General features: G+C 41.4%; 1 protein-coding gene across 3 annotated transcripts in view; it reads right to left on the reverse strand.

Moving 5' to 3' along the window:
* The window catches only part of ece2b (endothelin converting enzyme 2b), a 178,073-nt gene that overhangs the window by 30,259 nt on the left and 131,399 nt on the right, over nucleotides 1–16,415 (reverse strand). For all 3 annotated transcript variants that reach the window (XM_078207051.1, XM_078207052.1, XM_078207050.1), the window contains exons 5-7: nucleotides 11,860–11,984; nucleotides 2,966–3,112; nucleotides 265–330 (exon numbers count right to left, since the gene is read on the reverse strand). In XM_078207051.1, coding sequence (XP_078063177.1) covers nucleotides 265–330; nucleotides 2,966–3,112; nucleotides 11,860–11,984 — 338 coding nt within the window. The remainder of the gene's footprint in view (nucleotides 1–264; nucleotides 331–2,965; nucleotides 3,113–11,859; nucleotides 11,985–16,415) is intronic.

Raw genomic sequence — 16,415 nt, forward strand, 5'->3', positions numbered from 1 at the left:
TATATTGTAAAATAATTAAATTTGGTTAGTTAGTTAGTAGGCAATTGGAAACTGCATGTCAATTAAATAGTTACAACACAAGGTAGGTCACGAATATGTAATTAGACATATGTTCAAATCTTCATATAACTTAAACTTTTAATCCTAAATCAAAATAAATGTTTACTACTCCTTGCATCCACCTCCTCCTTTCCCTGCTGCAAAAAACCTTAAAAGATGAAACAAAAAGAAGCAAAATGAAATAAATTTGCACCAATACATTACCTTTTCATTTGCTGTTTTGTTTAAGTAGTAATCACGAGATGGAAGAAACAAGCCTGATTGATCAACCTGAAAGAGAAAATAAAAGCCACAACATTTTTCTTTTCATGTCACTCATGGAATGTGGGCATCAATATATTAATTACCCATCCCTGAAAAGTCCTTAAGAAGGAGGAAGTGAATCACTTTCCTGAACTGCTGCAGTCCCTGTAGTGCAGGTATACCCATAAGTGCTGTTCGGTAGATAGCTCCAGAACTTTGATCCAGAGGATGAAGGAATGACAGTATATTTCCAAGTCAGGGTGATGTGCAACTTTGAGGGATCCATGTCTGCTGCATTTGTTCTACTTAGTGACAGAGGTCACCTGTTTGGAACTTGCTGTCTAAAAAGACAGTGTGATTTGTAAATAGTACACATTGCAGCCAGAGTGCCATAGTCATGGAGAGAGTGCATGTTTAAGGTGGTGGATGAGGTTGACAATCAAACAGACTGCTTTTGCCTATATGGTGTGCTTTCTGTGCTGTACTCATCCAGGCAAATGGAAAATATTCCATCGCACTGCTGACTTGTGCCTTATAAATGGTAGCAAGGCTTTGTAGAGTCATGCAGTGAATTACTCACTATTGAATACACGGTGTCTCTGATCTTCCCTTCTAGCTTTGGTATTTATGTGGAGGTTCCAATTATGTTTCTGATCAACAATGACATCCAGAATGTTGATGGTGGGGGATTTAGCAATGTCAGTAGTTTGGTGGTTAAACTCTCTCATGTTGCAGATGGTCACTGCCTGGTACTTGTCTGATGTGAATGTCACTTGACACTTTTCAGCCAGAGCCTAAATGAAGTCCAGATCTGCACGCAGGCAGAGATTGCTGCATTATCTGAGAAGTTGAAGTCAGTAGTGAACATCCATACTTCTGACAATAAGAAGAAGATGTTTCTTGAAGCATTAGCTGAGGGAGGATATTAGATGGTAATTACCAAGAGGTTTCCTTTCCCATGGTTGACTGATGGCATGACAGCCCAGTGTTAATAATGAGGGTTCCCTCCTGACTATATACCCCTGTGCCATCACCTTCGTGGATCTGCTGGTGAAACAGGATATACCCATGATTGGTGGCAGCGGGATCAGAGGTATCGGTTGAAAGATATACTTATGTCAGTGTGACTATATCAGACTATTTTTTGACTATGCTATGGGACAGCTGGAAAAGCCCATTTGGTTCACTAATGTATCCCAGTTTTGGCAGAAGTCCCCATAAGTTAGCGAACAGGATTCTGCCACGTTGACTGGATTGGCTGTGTTTTAACATGTACTGCACCTCAGTTTGATTCTTAATATTTTGTCATGATTTGTATGAGCCAAATGACTTACTAGGCCATTTCAGAGGGCAGTTAATAGTCAACCACATTGTGGGTCTGGAGTCACATGGAGGCCCGGCCTGGGGAAAAATAAATGGAAGATTTCCTTCCCTAAGGGATATTAGTGAACCAGTTTGGCTTTTACAGCTGTCCAATTTTTTAACACAGTAAGAAGTTTAACAACACCAGGTTAAAGTCCAATAGCTTTATTTGGTAGCAAATGCCATTAGCTTTCGGAGCGCTGCTCCTTCATCAGATGGAGTGGATATCCACTCCATCAGACGAAGGAGCAGCGCTCCGAAAGCTAGTGGCATTTGCTACCAAATAAACCTGTTGGACTTTAACCTGGTGTTGTTAAAACTAATACTGTGTTTACCCCAGTCCAACGCCGGCATCTCCATATCAATTTTTTAACGTCATTGTTACCAAGAGTAGTTTGTATTCCAGATTTATTGAACAAACTTAATCTAAATTCTCCAGCTGCCATGATGTGATTTAAACTCATATCCCTGGATCTTTAAGCATAAATCAATGAATTTACTAGTCCAGTAACATAATCACTGTGCTATTATACCCACTCTACTGCTAAAAGTGTATTTATGGAGGTGTAAAACCAGTGAATCCAGGAACCAGCACACAACTCATTATAACTGGTCTTCCTATGATGCACCTGTGCATCTCTTAATTTCCCCATAACATGAGGCATGTACTTTATCTTACGTTAACCGGCAGGTGCAAACTCACAGTTCAATGTAATTACACCTACTAATCATCTCCATTCACTTGCTAATTATACTCAGACTGGTCTGAAAAGTTACCAAGGTATTTTGCAGGGATTAGACCATTGATAGGAAGTGTTCTGAAATAGTTATTACAGACAATAAATTCTTCCATCATCCCTCTTAAAATGAAAAAAATAAAAGCTATCTTTCTTGAAGTGATCAAGATTTATCAATAGACAAATTACGAGAAATTTCTGAGATAGGCATACAAGGAGCAATTTGTGATTACGAAATTCAAGTTCAAATCCCTTGAACTGAGACTAGCACTTGGTCTTTTCCATCAGCAGCGATTGACAATCTGTGCTAGCTTACATAACATGGAAACAATTGGATTTAATTCATCAACCATTAACAAGAGATCTGTAATTATGAACACTACATTGCATCTTGCAATCTCCCTCTAATGAGGAAGCAATTTTGAGATCGTTTTTACACAGAAGAATGGGTCATCTTAAATGTCAAGTTCCACCATATATATTCATAAATAAACATGAATATTTACACATTTTACATATTGAGTAATGTTTTTAACAGTTTCACACACTACTAGCATACATACCTGGATGACATTGCTGTTGGAACTTTTGGAGTCTGCACTAACATAGACTGTGAAAAAAGGAACAGCTCTGTATGTCCCAGAGACTACTTTTAGCACTTCCATGAAGTTGTCTTCATCCCAAGGACCTGTGATATTCCAGCCACCTGTCTGCATTAGGGAGACAAAATTATGAACTTGATTAGTATTATTGATTTCTCTGATAATAGGCGAGTCTATGTTTAAAATTAGCGAAAATTCAACAAACAAGTGGAAACCAATATCTTTTTTCTTTTTAATATCCACCTTTCCTGCTCTGAAAAAGTGGGGCTAAAATTGGTTCTTTTTTATTGCTTTTATTGTTAAGATCTTTCAGAGCAAAATGTAACAAAGTTTCCCCTGAGCCCATCATCTGGGAGGCCCCATGCCCCACTCAGAACTCTAACCACTGCATCTGGAGTCTTCCAGCATCCCCTTCCAAAGTGGTATCCCTTTGACCCCCTTGTATGTGAGCTTCTCGTGCAGCCTTGTCAGTGTCCAGCTTCCCTCCCCTCGGTTTTCCCTCTGCTTTCCAGTGTTCATCATCCTTATCCACCTTCTTGCCCCTCTGCATGCCATTGTGAGCACTCGCCTATCCCCCCTTCCTCCTTGCCCATGTCTTTATTAGGCCACAAACCACCCCCCCCCCCCCCTCACCTCGCACTCTACCCCCAGTCAAACTTCGGAACTTTATTATGGGGGTTGCATAGGCCCCACAGCACAGTCCTGTACCGATAGACAGATTTGACAGTGTACTTGTTTTATGAGGGTTCTTTTGCAATTACTGGACTGTTTTGGTACTGCTATTGGTGGGAGAAATCTTGAATATTCCACTCCACAAATTGGCATGTTGCTCATAAATGCTATAAATATGCAGTCAACTTGCCTATGAGATTCAAATGAGGACCAATAGTCAAAATGATTGAGGTCGCCTGCCGCACATCAAAATAGACACCCATAATTGCACTCAGTGAACATTGAGCAAGCCTCTACATTAATCATATTTACAAACCTCGGAAAGGTGTCTGCAAAGTAATTAATTTATTGTGCAGTAATTAAACAAACACCATTATTGGAATGTTTCATAACATGCAGAAAGTTCTACCATAAATGTTATTTCCTTAAGAACCAAAAATCAAAGTGCTAAAACCCCAAACAAATATTTACTGATGTTTATTAATTGTAACTGTTCCTTGACATGGGAGGAAAAGGAAAACAGGATGTGTTGAGTTGGTCTTTCGGCAATAGGATAAAAAAGTTGAACATTACATCCAAGGAAAGAATGGCTGAAGGCAATAATGAGATAAACTTCTGCTGCACCCACTCCTGCCCTGCTGCGTGCATTTCATAAAAATGTGCATTCGCAGACTGTATGTAATATTCTATCTTTTTTTAATGAACTGCAAAATGCACAGTTGAATTTTCACCCCTAAACGTTATTGGCTGACATTCCTTTGTTATCAAGAATAATAGATCACAAATGAATCTCAGGAACTCATTTGTAAAATGGCCAACAGTGAACTGGTCAAGTATGTGCCAACTGTAAGAAAGGCCAGAAAAGAAATTAGATGGTGTTGTATGTAAACATAAAGATGAAGTAGCTGTCCATATGCATATCACGGAAAGGTGTAAGACGCAAAACATATATGCAACAAATGCTGTCTTAAGAGACAAGTTAATACAGCAAGGAGTGGATTAAAGTCAAAACAGGGTCATATAAATTATATTGCACTGAAAACAACAGAGAGAATGTACTGCAGGAAGCAATTTCCTCTGATACCATCTGTTAGATATCATCTTTCCTTTAACTTGCTGTGCACCCAAGGCAACCTCTCCTCCTCTTCTTGCTCTGCTGCAGTATATCTATTGATGTCTACAAAACAGTGCTGACTTACAAAAACAATTATATTATCGTCATTTCTTAACATTTCCTCCTGATCATAAAGCTGAGTGACAGTAGGTTTGGAGCTGTGGGAAAATGTTCACTTTTCACTTTGTCACCCTCCATTCCTTCCAACGATGTCAAATAGGGGGATTCCCATAAGAAAAACCAATTGGGTGCTAGTGCAGCAGGGGGAAGCAAGTAAAAATGGGACATTTGTTACAAAGGTTCAGGGAAATGTAAACAGCAGAACGAAAAACAAATCAGACGAAGTATTGTTTTTCCTCGGAGATTTAAAACAACAGGATCTACTTACTTACTTTACGGCTCAAATCAACTATCACCCACAGCTGATTCCTTAGCAATTATCTTGGACGCCCATTTTACATGGGCATAATTTGGAATTGACAGCTGCACTTTAGAATGTCCCAAAATAGGATGCAACCATAACTGTCACATTTTTGAGCGTTATACCGAATATTCTACACGAGGATCATTGATCAGTCCTATAAACCAAATACGTCCTCTATAACCCACACTGGGTTTATGCCTGCCCAGTATCTAGATAAATGACAGATAGGCCCAAAGATTAAACACAAAGCTGAGCAGAATGAACCACTCGCTGGTTTGGGATTATCCTCAACTTTAGTGGACAGACTGATTATATATTTTCTTTAACATAGATGAGGTAAATGTAAAGTAAATTTAGAGTAATTTCAATACTTTTCTATTCTTCCTGATGTATCAAAACAACCAAAATACTCCCTCCTAGCTATCATTCAGCATAACCTAATCCTTGAAAGTATGTTATATGAGAAAACGACCATCATATCAGTCAAGGCAGCTCAAAACCTCTCCTGGCAATCAACTGCGGACTGACTAATTGTGCTCAGGCAATTTCTAATACATTCACAACCAGAGGCTAAGACCATAGGAAACCACAGTCTTCCTAAGACCTTCAAACAAGTTTCAGACACAGTTATCAATCAAAACCAACGCTGCAGGCTACCTCAATTCTTTGATACATGTCAAATATATGAGTATATCTATTTAAGAATGTATGAAGACATGTCAGAGCAAAGAGTAACAAACTTATCAATTTTAATTACATGAACAAAACTGGCTGTCATTTCCAGTATTCAGAATATGCATGCAAAACAAGTCTGGATTTGTCTGTCGTTCTCAAGTGTTGAAATAGAAAGTTTAGCTGTTTAAACAATTAACATATTAACTTCTCTGTTATTAATGGAAACTCAGATACAAATCATTTGCCTACCAACTTCCAGACTAAAGTGCATATTCCTGTACCATAATTTGCAGCCCACAGAAACCAATCCTAGCCCCTTGTCCAAGACCTGTGAGGAGATCTTGTGAAGATCATCGTGATCCTCTGCATAGTTGTGGATGTTATCTGAAATTTCCCCAGCCCAGTTGGTCAGTCCACAATCTGCAACCCACAATAAAACGCAGGTCAGAAAATAACAAAAGACAAAAATGCTTCATTTTTTACCCCGTGTCCACCTCAAGTCAATTCCTAAAGTAAATTCCAGCCTGTTTGAGATCTTACTGTCAGCATTCCTCACCCACGGAAAATTGCATGCAGTACACAGTGAGAGATCCAGTTTGATGGAACTCTGCCATTTTTTGTTTAGAAAATGCAGGCTGGTTAATTCACAGACAAATGAACTGATTTTATAGCTATAATTTCAAAGCTTTCCCTTTTTTTACAGAAGGGAGTCAAATTTTTTACCCACCAGTCCTTTAGCACAAAAACTTTCCCTAAATTTTTAAATTGCCAGGTGATGGTGAATTTCTAGATTCTGGGTTTTAAAAAATTGTTTTTCTTTAATTCTGTCCTTTAGGCACTTTTAATTCTTGCATCTGATTTGCACTGGATATTTCAAAAAAAAAATTAATATAAATACCAGCTGAGGAAATTTGGCATGTCCACTATACTTTCACCAACTTTTACAGATGCACCACAGAGAGCATCCTTTCCAGATGTGTCACAGCCTGGTATGGCTCCTGCTCTGACCAAGACCACAAGGAACTACAAAAAGTTGTGGAAGTTTCCCAGTCTATCACACAAACCAGCTTCCCATCCATGGGGTGGCACAGTAGCACAGTGGTTAGCACTGCTGCCTCACAGCACCAGGGACCCTGGTTCAAGTCCCAGTTTGCTTCACTGTCAGTGTGGAGTTTGCACATTCTCCCTGTGGCTGCGTGGATTTCCTCCGGGTGCTCCGGTTTCCTCCCACAATCCAAAGATGTGCAGGTTAGGTGAATAGGCCATGCTAAATTCTCCCTCAGTGTACCCAAACAGGCGCCAGAGTGTGGTGACTAGGGATTTTCACAGTAACTTCATTGCAGTGTTAATGTAAGTCTACTTGTGACTAATAAATAAACTTTACTTTTGATTCCATCTACACTTCCCGCTGTCTCAGAAAAGCAGCCAGCATAATCAGGACCTCACGCACCCCGGACATACTCTCTTCCACCTTCTTGGCCACACCTAGAATATTGTGTGCAGTTTTGATCTCCTTTTCTGAGGAAGGATGTTCTTGCTCTTGAGAGAGTGCAGTGAACGTTTCTAGGCTGATTCCGGGGATGGCGGGACTCTCATATGAGGAGAGATTGACTAGGCTGGAGTTCAGACGAATGAGGGGGATCTCATAGAGACTGATAAAATTCTAACAGGACTAGACAGGGTAGATGCAGGAAAGATATTCCCAATGGTGAGGGAATCCAGAACCAGGGGTCACAGTCGGAGGATTCGGGGTAGACCATTTAGGATGGAGGTGAGGAGGCAGTTCTTCACCCAAAGAGTGGTGAGCCTGTGGAATTCATTACCACAGGAAGCAGTTGGTGCCAAAACAATGAAGATATAGTACTTGGGGTGAATGGGATCAAAGCAGGAGAAAGGGGAGAAAGCAGGAGAAAGGGGAGAAAGCAGGATTAGGCTATTGAGTTGGACGATCAGCCATGATCGTGATGAATGGCGGAGCAGGCTCGAAGGGCCAAATTACCTCCTCCTGCTCCGACCTTCTATGTTTCTTCCGTCAGGAAAAAGATACAAAAGTCTGAGAGCACATACCAACCAACTCAAGAACAGCTTCTTCCCTGCTGCCATCTAAGTTCTGAATAGTCCTATCACATATTAAGCTAATCTTTCCCTTCATCCTATCGGTAACTGTAACACTACATTCTGCACCCTACCCTTTTCCCCTATGTACGCTATGATCGGTATGTTTTGTCTGTATAGCTCACAAGAAACAATACTTTTCACTGTATCCCAATACATGTGATAATAATAAATCAAATCAATTCAATTCAGTGAATCTCCTGTGGCAGTGGGCAGGGTGTTCCCCCCCCACTGCACCAGGTACAGGAGTGGGCATGAAAAATGGCATTCTAGCCATTGACTGCAATAGTGGGTTATCACACCATATCATCAACTCCCCACCTCATTAATTATGTGTACATGTGAAACACGCTGGGTCGCTTGCAGGCAGCCTCTGATTCACCCACTCCTCACTCTGGATGCCATATTTAAAATGCAGCCACGCATGGTCTTCTCAAAGTCAACTGCCCAGAACTGCTCCACTGAAGACACGGCCCTGAAACCCAAAATGATGGCAGCCTCCAAATTCAGTGATGCCTCACTGGAGTATCTGCTGGACACAGTTGAGGCCCCCAGCCATGTCCTCTACCCCTGCTCTGGCCTCAGAAGATCTACAAGGTGACCAATCCAGCTTGGGAGGTGATGGTAGTGGTGATCATTGCCAACATGGTGCTGAAGAAGACTGTCACCCAGTGCAGGAAGTGGATGATTAGTCTTATCCATGCCACCAGGTTAAGTCCACAATCACATCACTTTCAACTCACAAGCCCATTGCACATTCATCGGCATCTCACTCACTGCCAGCTCAAAGGACATCACTATTCACTCTCACATACATCTCTGTCAGGCCTCATCTTCACTGGACATCATATCCTCAACAACCATACATGACAGGCATCCTCACTATCTGCCTTGGCATGTGCCTTGCTCATATCTTCTCTGCCTATCTTCATGCAGGATAAGCTCGTGCGTAATAAAAGGAACAGGTTGCAGACTAGGGATGGAGTGCCTGACATCAAGCGCCTCACAAAGATCGAAAATAGAGCCATCGAGTTGGTCGGAGAAGATGTTGCCTATGCCTGCACCAATGGTGAGGATGGTGGCGCACACCGAAGTGAGGATGTTGCATCAGCTCATCCCTCAGACAACCACACTGTGAGTGCTTTGTCCTATTTTAGAGTCACCTGCCATGCACTAATTATCTCTACTTTCTCTCATCGGCATCGCTGGAAAGTGCCCAATGGTATCCACAAGCCAGGCCCGCAATTCCAGACCTGAGGACACCTTGGATGAGGAATCAGAGGAGAGTGCCATACAAGACCTATCACAGTGCTCACCCACACTTTCCATCAGCGCAGAGAACCAGCTCAGTGGGAGCTGGTTCTAGGCTCGGGGTCACAATCCAGTGAGCACAGCACACACAATCTGCTCCACAGCAGACGTAGGCAGACCATCCATATCACCACAGTTGGTGCCCCTTTTTACAATATTCTCAACATCAGTGACAACTTAACCTTAATGTTAAGTGTACCTGTGAAACAAATCTCGTTCACATGTTTTGCAGGGTCATGTCATGATTATTCTTAGCTACGTAAGACTGAGGCAAAAGTGTTCTCCTATGTTATCTGCATTCTTGAAAGATGAAGATGCAGTGTATAAGGAAACATGTGTTTACACGTGGAGAAGGGTCACGTATCATGCAACTCCATGTGCTCTCTGTCTCTCAGCAGGATTTTCATTCTCAGAGCTTGTGTGCATTGCTGTCAGCCAACTGCATTTTTGACTTCCAGAGTGTACATCTGCTAAGCTCAGCAATAAGTGGGAACACGTTGCCACCTCAAAGTGATGAAGTGTGGCTCCTCTCAGCCATAAAAAAGTTTAAAAGTTTATTTATTAGTCACAAGTAAGGCTTACATTAACACTGCAATGAAGTTACTGTGAAATTTCCCTAGGCACCACAGTTCGGTGCCTGTTCGGATCAATGCACCTAACCAGCATGTCTTTCTGAATGTGGGAGGAAACCGGAGCACCCGGAGGAAACCCACACAGATATGGGAAGAATGTGCAAACTCCACACAGACCCAAGCCGGGATTTGAACTCGGGTCCCTGGCGCTGTAAAGCAGCAGTGGGTATTCACAAGTATTTACTGGTAGAGTGTGATAGTGAGTCTGGTTTTAAAACATAGGCTTGCAGTGTAATGTATTTTAGAATCTGAATTCTAACCACTGTGCTATAGTGCCGCCATATTACTGTTCTGGCACTTAAACATCCAACCTTGAGTGTCTCTCACCCTGTGGTTCTCTGTCTAGTGGGGACAAGACCCTTATCACAAACTAGCAATGGAGCACAGTGCATCCTCTCACATGAACCAAGGTCATTGATGCTAATTCCAAATGGTGATTTCTGGTGGGCAATAGAGGCTTTGAGGATGATTTGGAAGTGCACATGGTTGCTTCAGACCATGTGGAGGGGAGGAATGGGATAGCAATGAGGATGTACTGAAGCTGAAGTGTGCTCTTTATTAGCAATGACACATAGCTTGAGGGCTTTGTGACGTGTCTGGATTTTGGACTTGGCAAAGGCCAAGGTTGGCCATGAGGGCGCAATATCTGTGTTAAAGAGGAAGCATTTTAATATGTGGCAGGCAAGTTTGTGACATCACCACGCTCAGGTGGTCTGCATACACATTAAGGTAAGGAAAAAAGATCCCTAATTGAGAGTGCCAGATGTCAGTGTAATCTGGAAGATTGCATCACAGACAACTGAGTCATCTCTCAATGGATTCACAGCAGCGGAATGTCATTGGGCTGCTGTGTCCCAAGTGTGAACTATCTGATTCACCATCGATGTTACACAGAGTGCATTGTTACATTGCTTGAAATGGATCTCCCTGAAAAGCCTTGTCACACTAAAGCCATACAGCTCAAGACCACTGAGGATCATGCAACAGTTCCTGGTTCTTGTAGGGTGCTGTGTTGACTGGGATGCTGGAGAGATGCTTGATATCTGATGTTGAGATACCCTCCTCCACTCAGCATCACATCTCATAAAGCACACATGCTGCTGAGGGTTCATCATCCTTCAAAGGATCAGGACAATGTGAGCCTGGTGTGTAACTATTCACTCTCATATTGAAACGCATGAGCGGAATGAGAAGAATAGCAATGTTGGTGCATGACAGAGGGTACTTCAACAAATGCTGTGAGGCATCAATGCTAACCACTGTGCCACCGTGCCACCCCATTAATTGTAAAAGCTGGCAATCAATGTCATGAGTGCATATTCTCTGGGGAAAGATGAACTGCCTAACAGCCAATCTGATTCTGTCCTCATAACTTGCAAGTGCGATCTCTGATCCTCCCTGACCGACCAAAGCTAACCACATGAAGTTCAATAGGATGGAACATTTCATACTCTTATGCTTTGAATGCTTACTAACTGCACCTAAGGCAAGGAACAACTCCTCTATTGTATTTAATTGCTATGAGTGGCCATTAACAAACCCAATCCCCTCTGTATCAGTGCATCCAGCTGTAAGATGGTTTTAAAAGAAATTATGATCTCACTTTACTTTAAATGTAGCAGTTTAACATAAATGTATGAAATCATATCTGTGAGAAAATAGCTGAAAATCATGAAACACAATACAATGAATAAAACAATATTAAAATGCAGCTCTCTTCAGGATTTAAAACAGTCTGGTGGCTATAGATAGTTATACAATCTTCATGCCATAACAGAATTAAACCAATACTTTCAAAACTTTGCAGAAAAATTTTAAAGTGGAAGGAAAAACTGTTTTGTTTGCAAAGTCATAATAGAAACGAAACAAAGCCTTAATGTTTATGACCTTTCTAATACTAAATAAGGCTTACCCTATTTATGAGATCAATCAAAGGATGTGCACCCAGCTCTTCAATTCTTTGCTCATTCAAACAGGACAGATAATAATGTTGGGCTTTCCGTTCTGCCTCACTGCTAGAATTAAAGGTGGAATTTTCTGTAAAAGAGAAAAAGGAATTGTCATCAATCTAACAAACGGGCACTTAATAGGTATGCATTATCCTGTCAGAAGTGTATTTGAGCCAACATGCCATGATATTCCTACTTTATTACTCTTATTTGTCCTATTCAAAGAGTAGGTATTGAAACTCCCTGAGAAGTCAGTTATGAAGCTGCCTGACTGACACTTTTCCAGACCATCTTACCTTGGGCCATGAACATCTTGCCCTATTCCAACTGTAGGGGCAAGCATTCTTTTGGATTCTTTTGGATACTTCTCTGGCAGTTACAGGCAAGATACTGCCAGTAACTGAAAGCCTCCAGTCTGTTTTGGTCTCCCTAGAGACCATGTCCTCATAGCAGCTACTTCTGTATTCAACGTTTTGTTGCAGTGCAAAGCCTTGGAATCTTTCCTTCGTGATTGTTTGAAATCTGTCTTCAAACATGCAGAGGTTTGAAGCATCATGAAGTATCAATATCAATGTCACAAAATCAGCAATGGAAGTTTTCCTGAGACACTCTAATTGTTAAATATCTCCAGGCTCTCTTGCTGATGCCACTGCTGCTGCCAGTTACCTAATGGTGGCCTACAGAGCACAAAGTCTTTGCTTCATAACAGAATCTGCAAACATACAGAATACAGTGTGCAGTATCGTCTGAAGAAAGGAGGTGAGTGAAATACTGATAGCTGAATTGAGGCTGGAAACACGAAACAACTCATCAGGATCGAGAATGGAGCAATGTCTCTATTCAGCAGCAGCCAGTCCCTCTTCAACTTTTACTTCAGCCAGGTCCACACCCAAGTGAGCCGACTCACCTTGAATTCCTCCCCTAAATGTTTTATGTCCTTGGGAGTGCTGGTACCCGCTTTAGTTATTATGTTGAGGTCTATGATAAAGCTTTCTGCTAGCTGTTTCTTGGGCTTATGACATGCCAGTAACAAGAGGATGGGACAATATAAGTGTATGTTGTTGCTGTGCACGCAGCATAACGATTATTTTACACTGCAACACAGTCTGCCTTATAACCACAGAACTACATTACAACAGATAAACTATGCAATTATAATAATTCTAACTTGAAAGATTATACCTCTTTAGTTTATACATTATCCATGTCATTCACAGCACGCCAACTCCACGATAGCATCTTCAAAGTGGATAAGAGGTCAGTACTGCTGACACCCGCAAAATCTTCAGGGATGCATGGCTTACTGTTTAGGTGGACTATTTTGGTAAAGTGATACTTATGTTCCAAATGACTGAACATCTTGGGTTGTATATCTTACCAACAATGCTTTTCTATAACTTTTAAGTGAAGAATTCACATATGACTTTGTCATTAAGGTTGAGACCCCTCAATCTCCCGCTGCTGGATCCTTTCTTTCCCCTTGTCCACCCAGACAATCTTTCCAAAGGTCTCCCCATTGCCGAGCTCTAAACCCACATTTTTCTTTAGTTTCTCTTACATCTCTTCCCATGCTTTTTTATTCTGTTTGCATCTCTGACAAGACCAGCATTTGTTGTTCTTAAAGAAGTGGTGGTGAGCTCCTCCTTGAACCACTGCAGTCCATGTGATTTAAAGTATACACACAGTGCCATTAGGAAGTGTGTTCCAGGTTTTTGATCCAGTATCAACGAAGGAACAGTGTTACAGTTCCAAGTCAGGATAGTGTGTGGCTTAAGAGGGAAAGTCACAGGCAATGGTGTTCCCATGCATCTGCGATCCTTGTCTTACCGGACAGCCGAGGTTATAGGTTTGGAAGGTGCCATTAAAGGAAGTTGTTGAAGTGCATCTTGTAGATGTTGCACATTGTGCTAGAAGGGCTTAATGTTTAAGGTGGTGGACGGTGTGTTGGTGAAACGAACTGCTTTGTCCTGGATGGTGTCAAACTTCTTGAGTGTTGTTGGAGCTGCACTTAACCAAGCAAGTGGGAGTATTCTATCACACTCTTGTGGTGGACAAACTTTGGGGTGTCAGAAGGTGCCTGTCCACAAGAATCACCCCCTACACTCTTGAGCTTATTCCCATTAAAATTCTTAACAGCCGACTTCTTTTTGGGCCCTGAAGCTAGCTGGCATTGTAGATAGTTCTCTTTCCTCAGATACTGTTCCTAATATTTCAAACCAGCTGTCACCAACCATTCCTCAAAAGAATCAATCTTTAGTCTGTGACCTTATAAACAAGTGCTTCATTTCTAACTTCCCTTTCCTCTCCAAAGTCCTTGAATGATCCAAGTTTGAAATTCTGTAAAACAGATTCTGTCCCTCAAAGGCACAAATTACAACATCTATGACAATGGTGCACTAATCTTCCTAGTTCTTCTTAACACCTCTGCTGTCTTTGGCAAAGTTGACTGCAGAATCCTCCTCCTACTTCTCCTCTGTTGCCTGGCTGAGTACAACCATCCTCATTTGGTACCACAATTAGGTATTCAATCATGGCTTCCAAGGAAGGTTCTTGATCCCCTTCTATTCCTCATCTACATGCTGGCCCTGAGGAAATTCATCCCAAGATGTGGCATTAGATTCCATATGTACAAGATGAAATTCAGCTCCATCTCACCATCCCTTCTCTTGAACTCTCCGCCTCGTCTGTATTGTCAGATTATACAAAACCCAGTCTTTGATCAGCCACAATTTCAACAATTAGGAACCAAGATGACCTAAGTCATTATCTATGCCTTCAATCGCAGACTGCATACTTTTGACACTAATCCTGCAGTTGACTCAAATCTAAAATATTTTGAGCTAATGTTTGGGAACTAGCTGAATGCATTATAGTTGTCAGATATTTCAATAAACCCAGTCAGCCATTAATCTTTAAGTATACAAACTTTTGCTCTTATGGATGAATCATGCTCGGTCTTAGCTTTCTTTTATTACTTCCCTTTGGATTATATTTCTAGTGCATTAGGACTCAAGCAAATACAATTGACACCAGTGACTTGTTTTGTTTGCATCATTACCTACATTCATATAGGGTTACCTCCATAGCTGGCATGTCTCAATTACTCAAGCTCATCTCAACTTAGCAATTTTCTTCATTTACAGCTCCTGCTGGGTACATGTTCCTGTGCTGGCCTCTAGTGTGATGACCTTCCATGCTTGGATTACCAAGATAAAGAGCTGCCATATGCGTCAGAATTAAAGCAGTGCTTACTTCCTGGAAAACATGCACAGAGACTTAGGCAGGATGACGGAATAATAGTCCTTTCGATTTTGCCAATTAGAGAGTGTTGAGAGTGGATGTGTGAATGACAACATATACACAGTTGAAAATGTTCTCCATCTCAGGGAAGCCACAAATTTACTTCAACTTTTGTTAATTGTGTGGTAGGGTGCATGGTAAAATAAGGCTCATTTAGTGCAGTGTGTGGGAAAGGGACTAATGCCTGAGATTTCCCATATTGGTGCCTGGAGATTTGCTGCTGTATAAACAATGAGCTCAATGGCTGACCTTTACCACCATTGTTAAGTGAAAAGTGGTTAGTTGACTCTCCTCGCAAATCTTTTTGATTCTGACGGCACAGCAATAGCCTCCAAGCAGAGCCTAAAATTCCTTGTGTATTGCTTCTCTGTCATACTGAAAGAGCTAATAGTTATTACAGATCTACTGTCAAATTAATATAGGTATAGTGGCTTAAATCTGGCAGTCCACAGACAGGAATTATCTGAAAACCGGACACTTAGAATGTTCCATGCACCCATTTTAATTGTGTAAAATTTTAAAATACAACAAACCCAGACAATTCACTTAGCTATTGCATTGGCACAATGTGGCTCCAGACTAGTCATCAGCTTCGCACTGTGCTCTATAGCTTGCTATACATTGACCCCCTAACCAGGCTTGGCCCAATCTGCCCACAGCTTGAACTGCCCAAAGCAAAATCACGCACAATCTTGCTCCTGAGATTGCCAGATTTAAGGTGCTATAGCTGTACCTGCTCGAGGTCCAGAGCTTTCTTCACTCTTTGTGCTTCAGAGCCACTGGCTCCTCCTTGTCTTGCACTGCAAAAAGCCACTGTACTCTTTCTTTTGAGCAGAAACCTCGCTGTTCTATTCACTTCTGTCTCTGCTGTAATGATATTTCAAGTGTTTTCCCTTCAATACGCACAGGGATTGCACAGGCATCTCTCACAGCTTGCTGAAATACATTTTAAGGATACATTTTTGGGAATTGTTCTCTCTTTCAACACTCTTTCCCCACTTCTTGTAAAATGACCTTACAACCCCTACAAATCAGAGGTTCCAGCCTCACATTTACCTTCTGTCCTTAAGAACTCTTACATCTCTTGATCACTAATACCTATGATAATGTATTTCTCCTCAAGCCTCTCTGAAGGCCACAACATCAATACATCAATATTTGTGCTTTACCCAGGTTTCCAATTCACCTTCCAAAATTATTTGCAGATATTAAACATGTG

The sequence above is a fragment of the Mustelus asterias genome, chromosome 3 (assembly GCF_964213995.1).
Source record: "Mustelus asterias chromosome 3, sMusAst1.hap1.1, whole genome shotgun sequence".
Classification (NCBI taxonomy): Eukaryota; Metazoa; Chordata; class Chondrichthyes; order Carcharhiniformes; family Triakidae; genus Mustelus; species Mustelus asterias.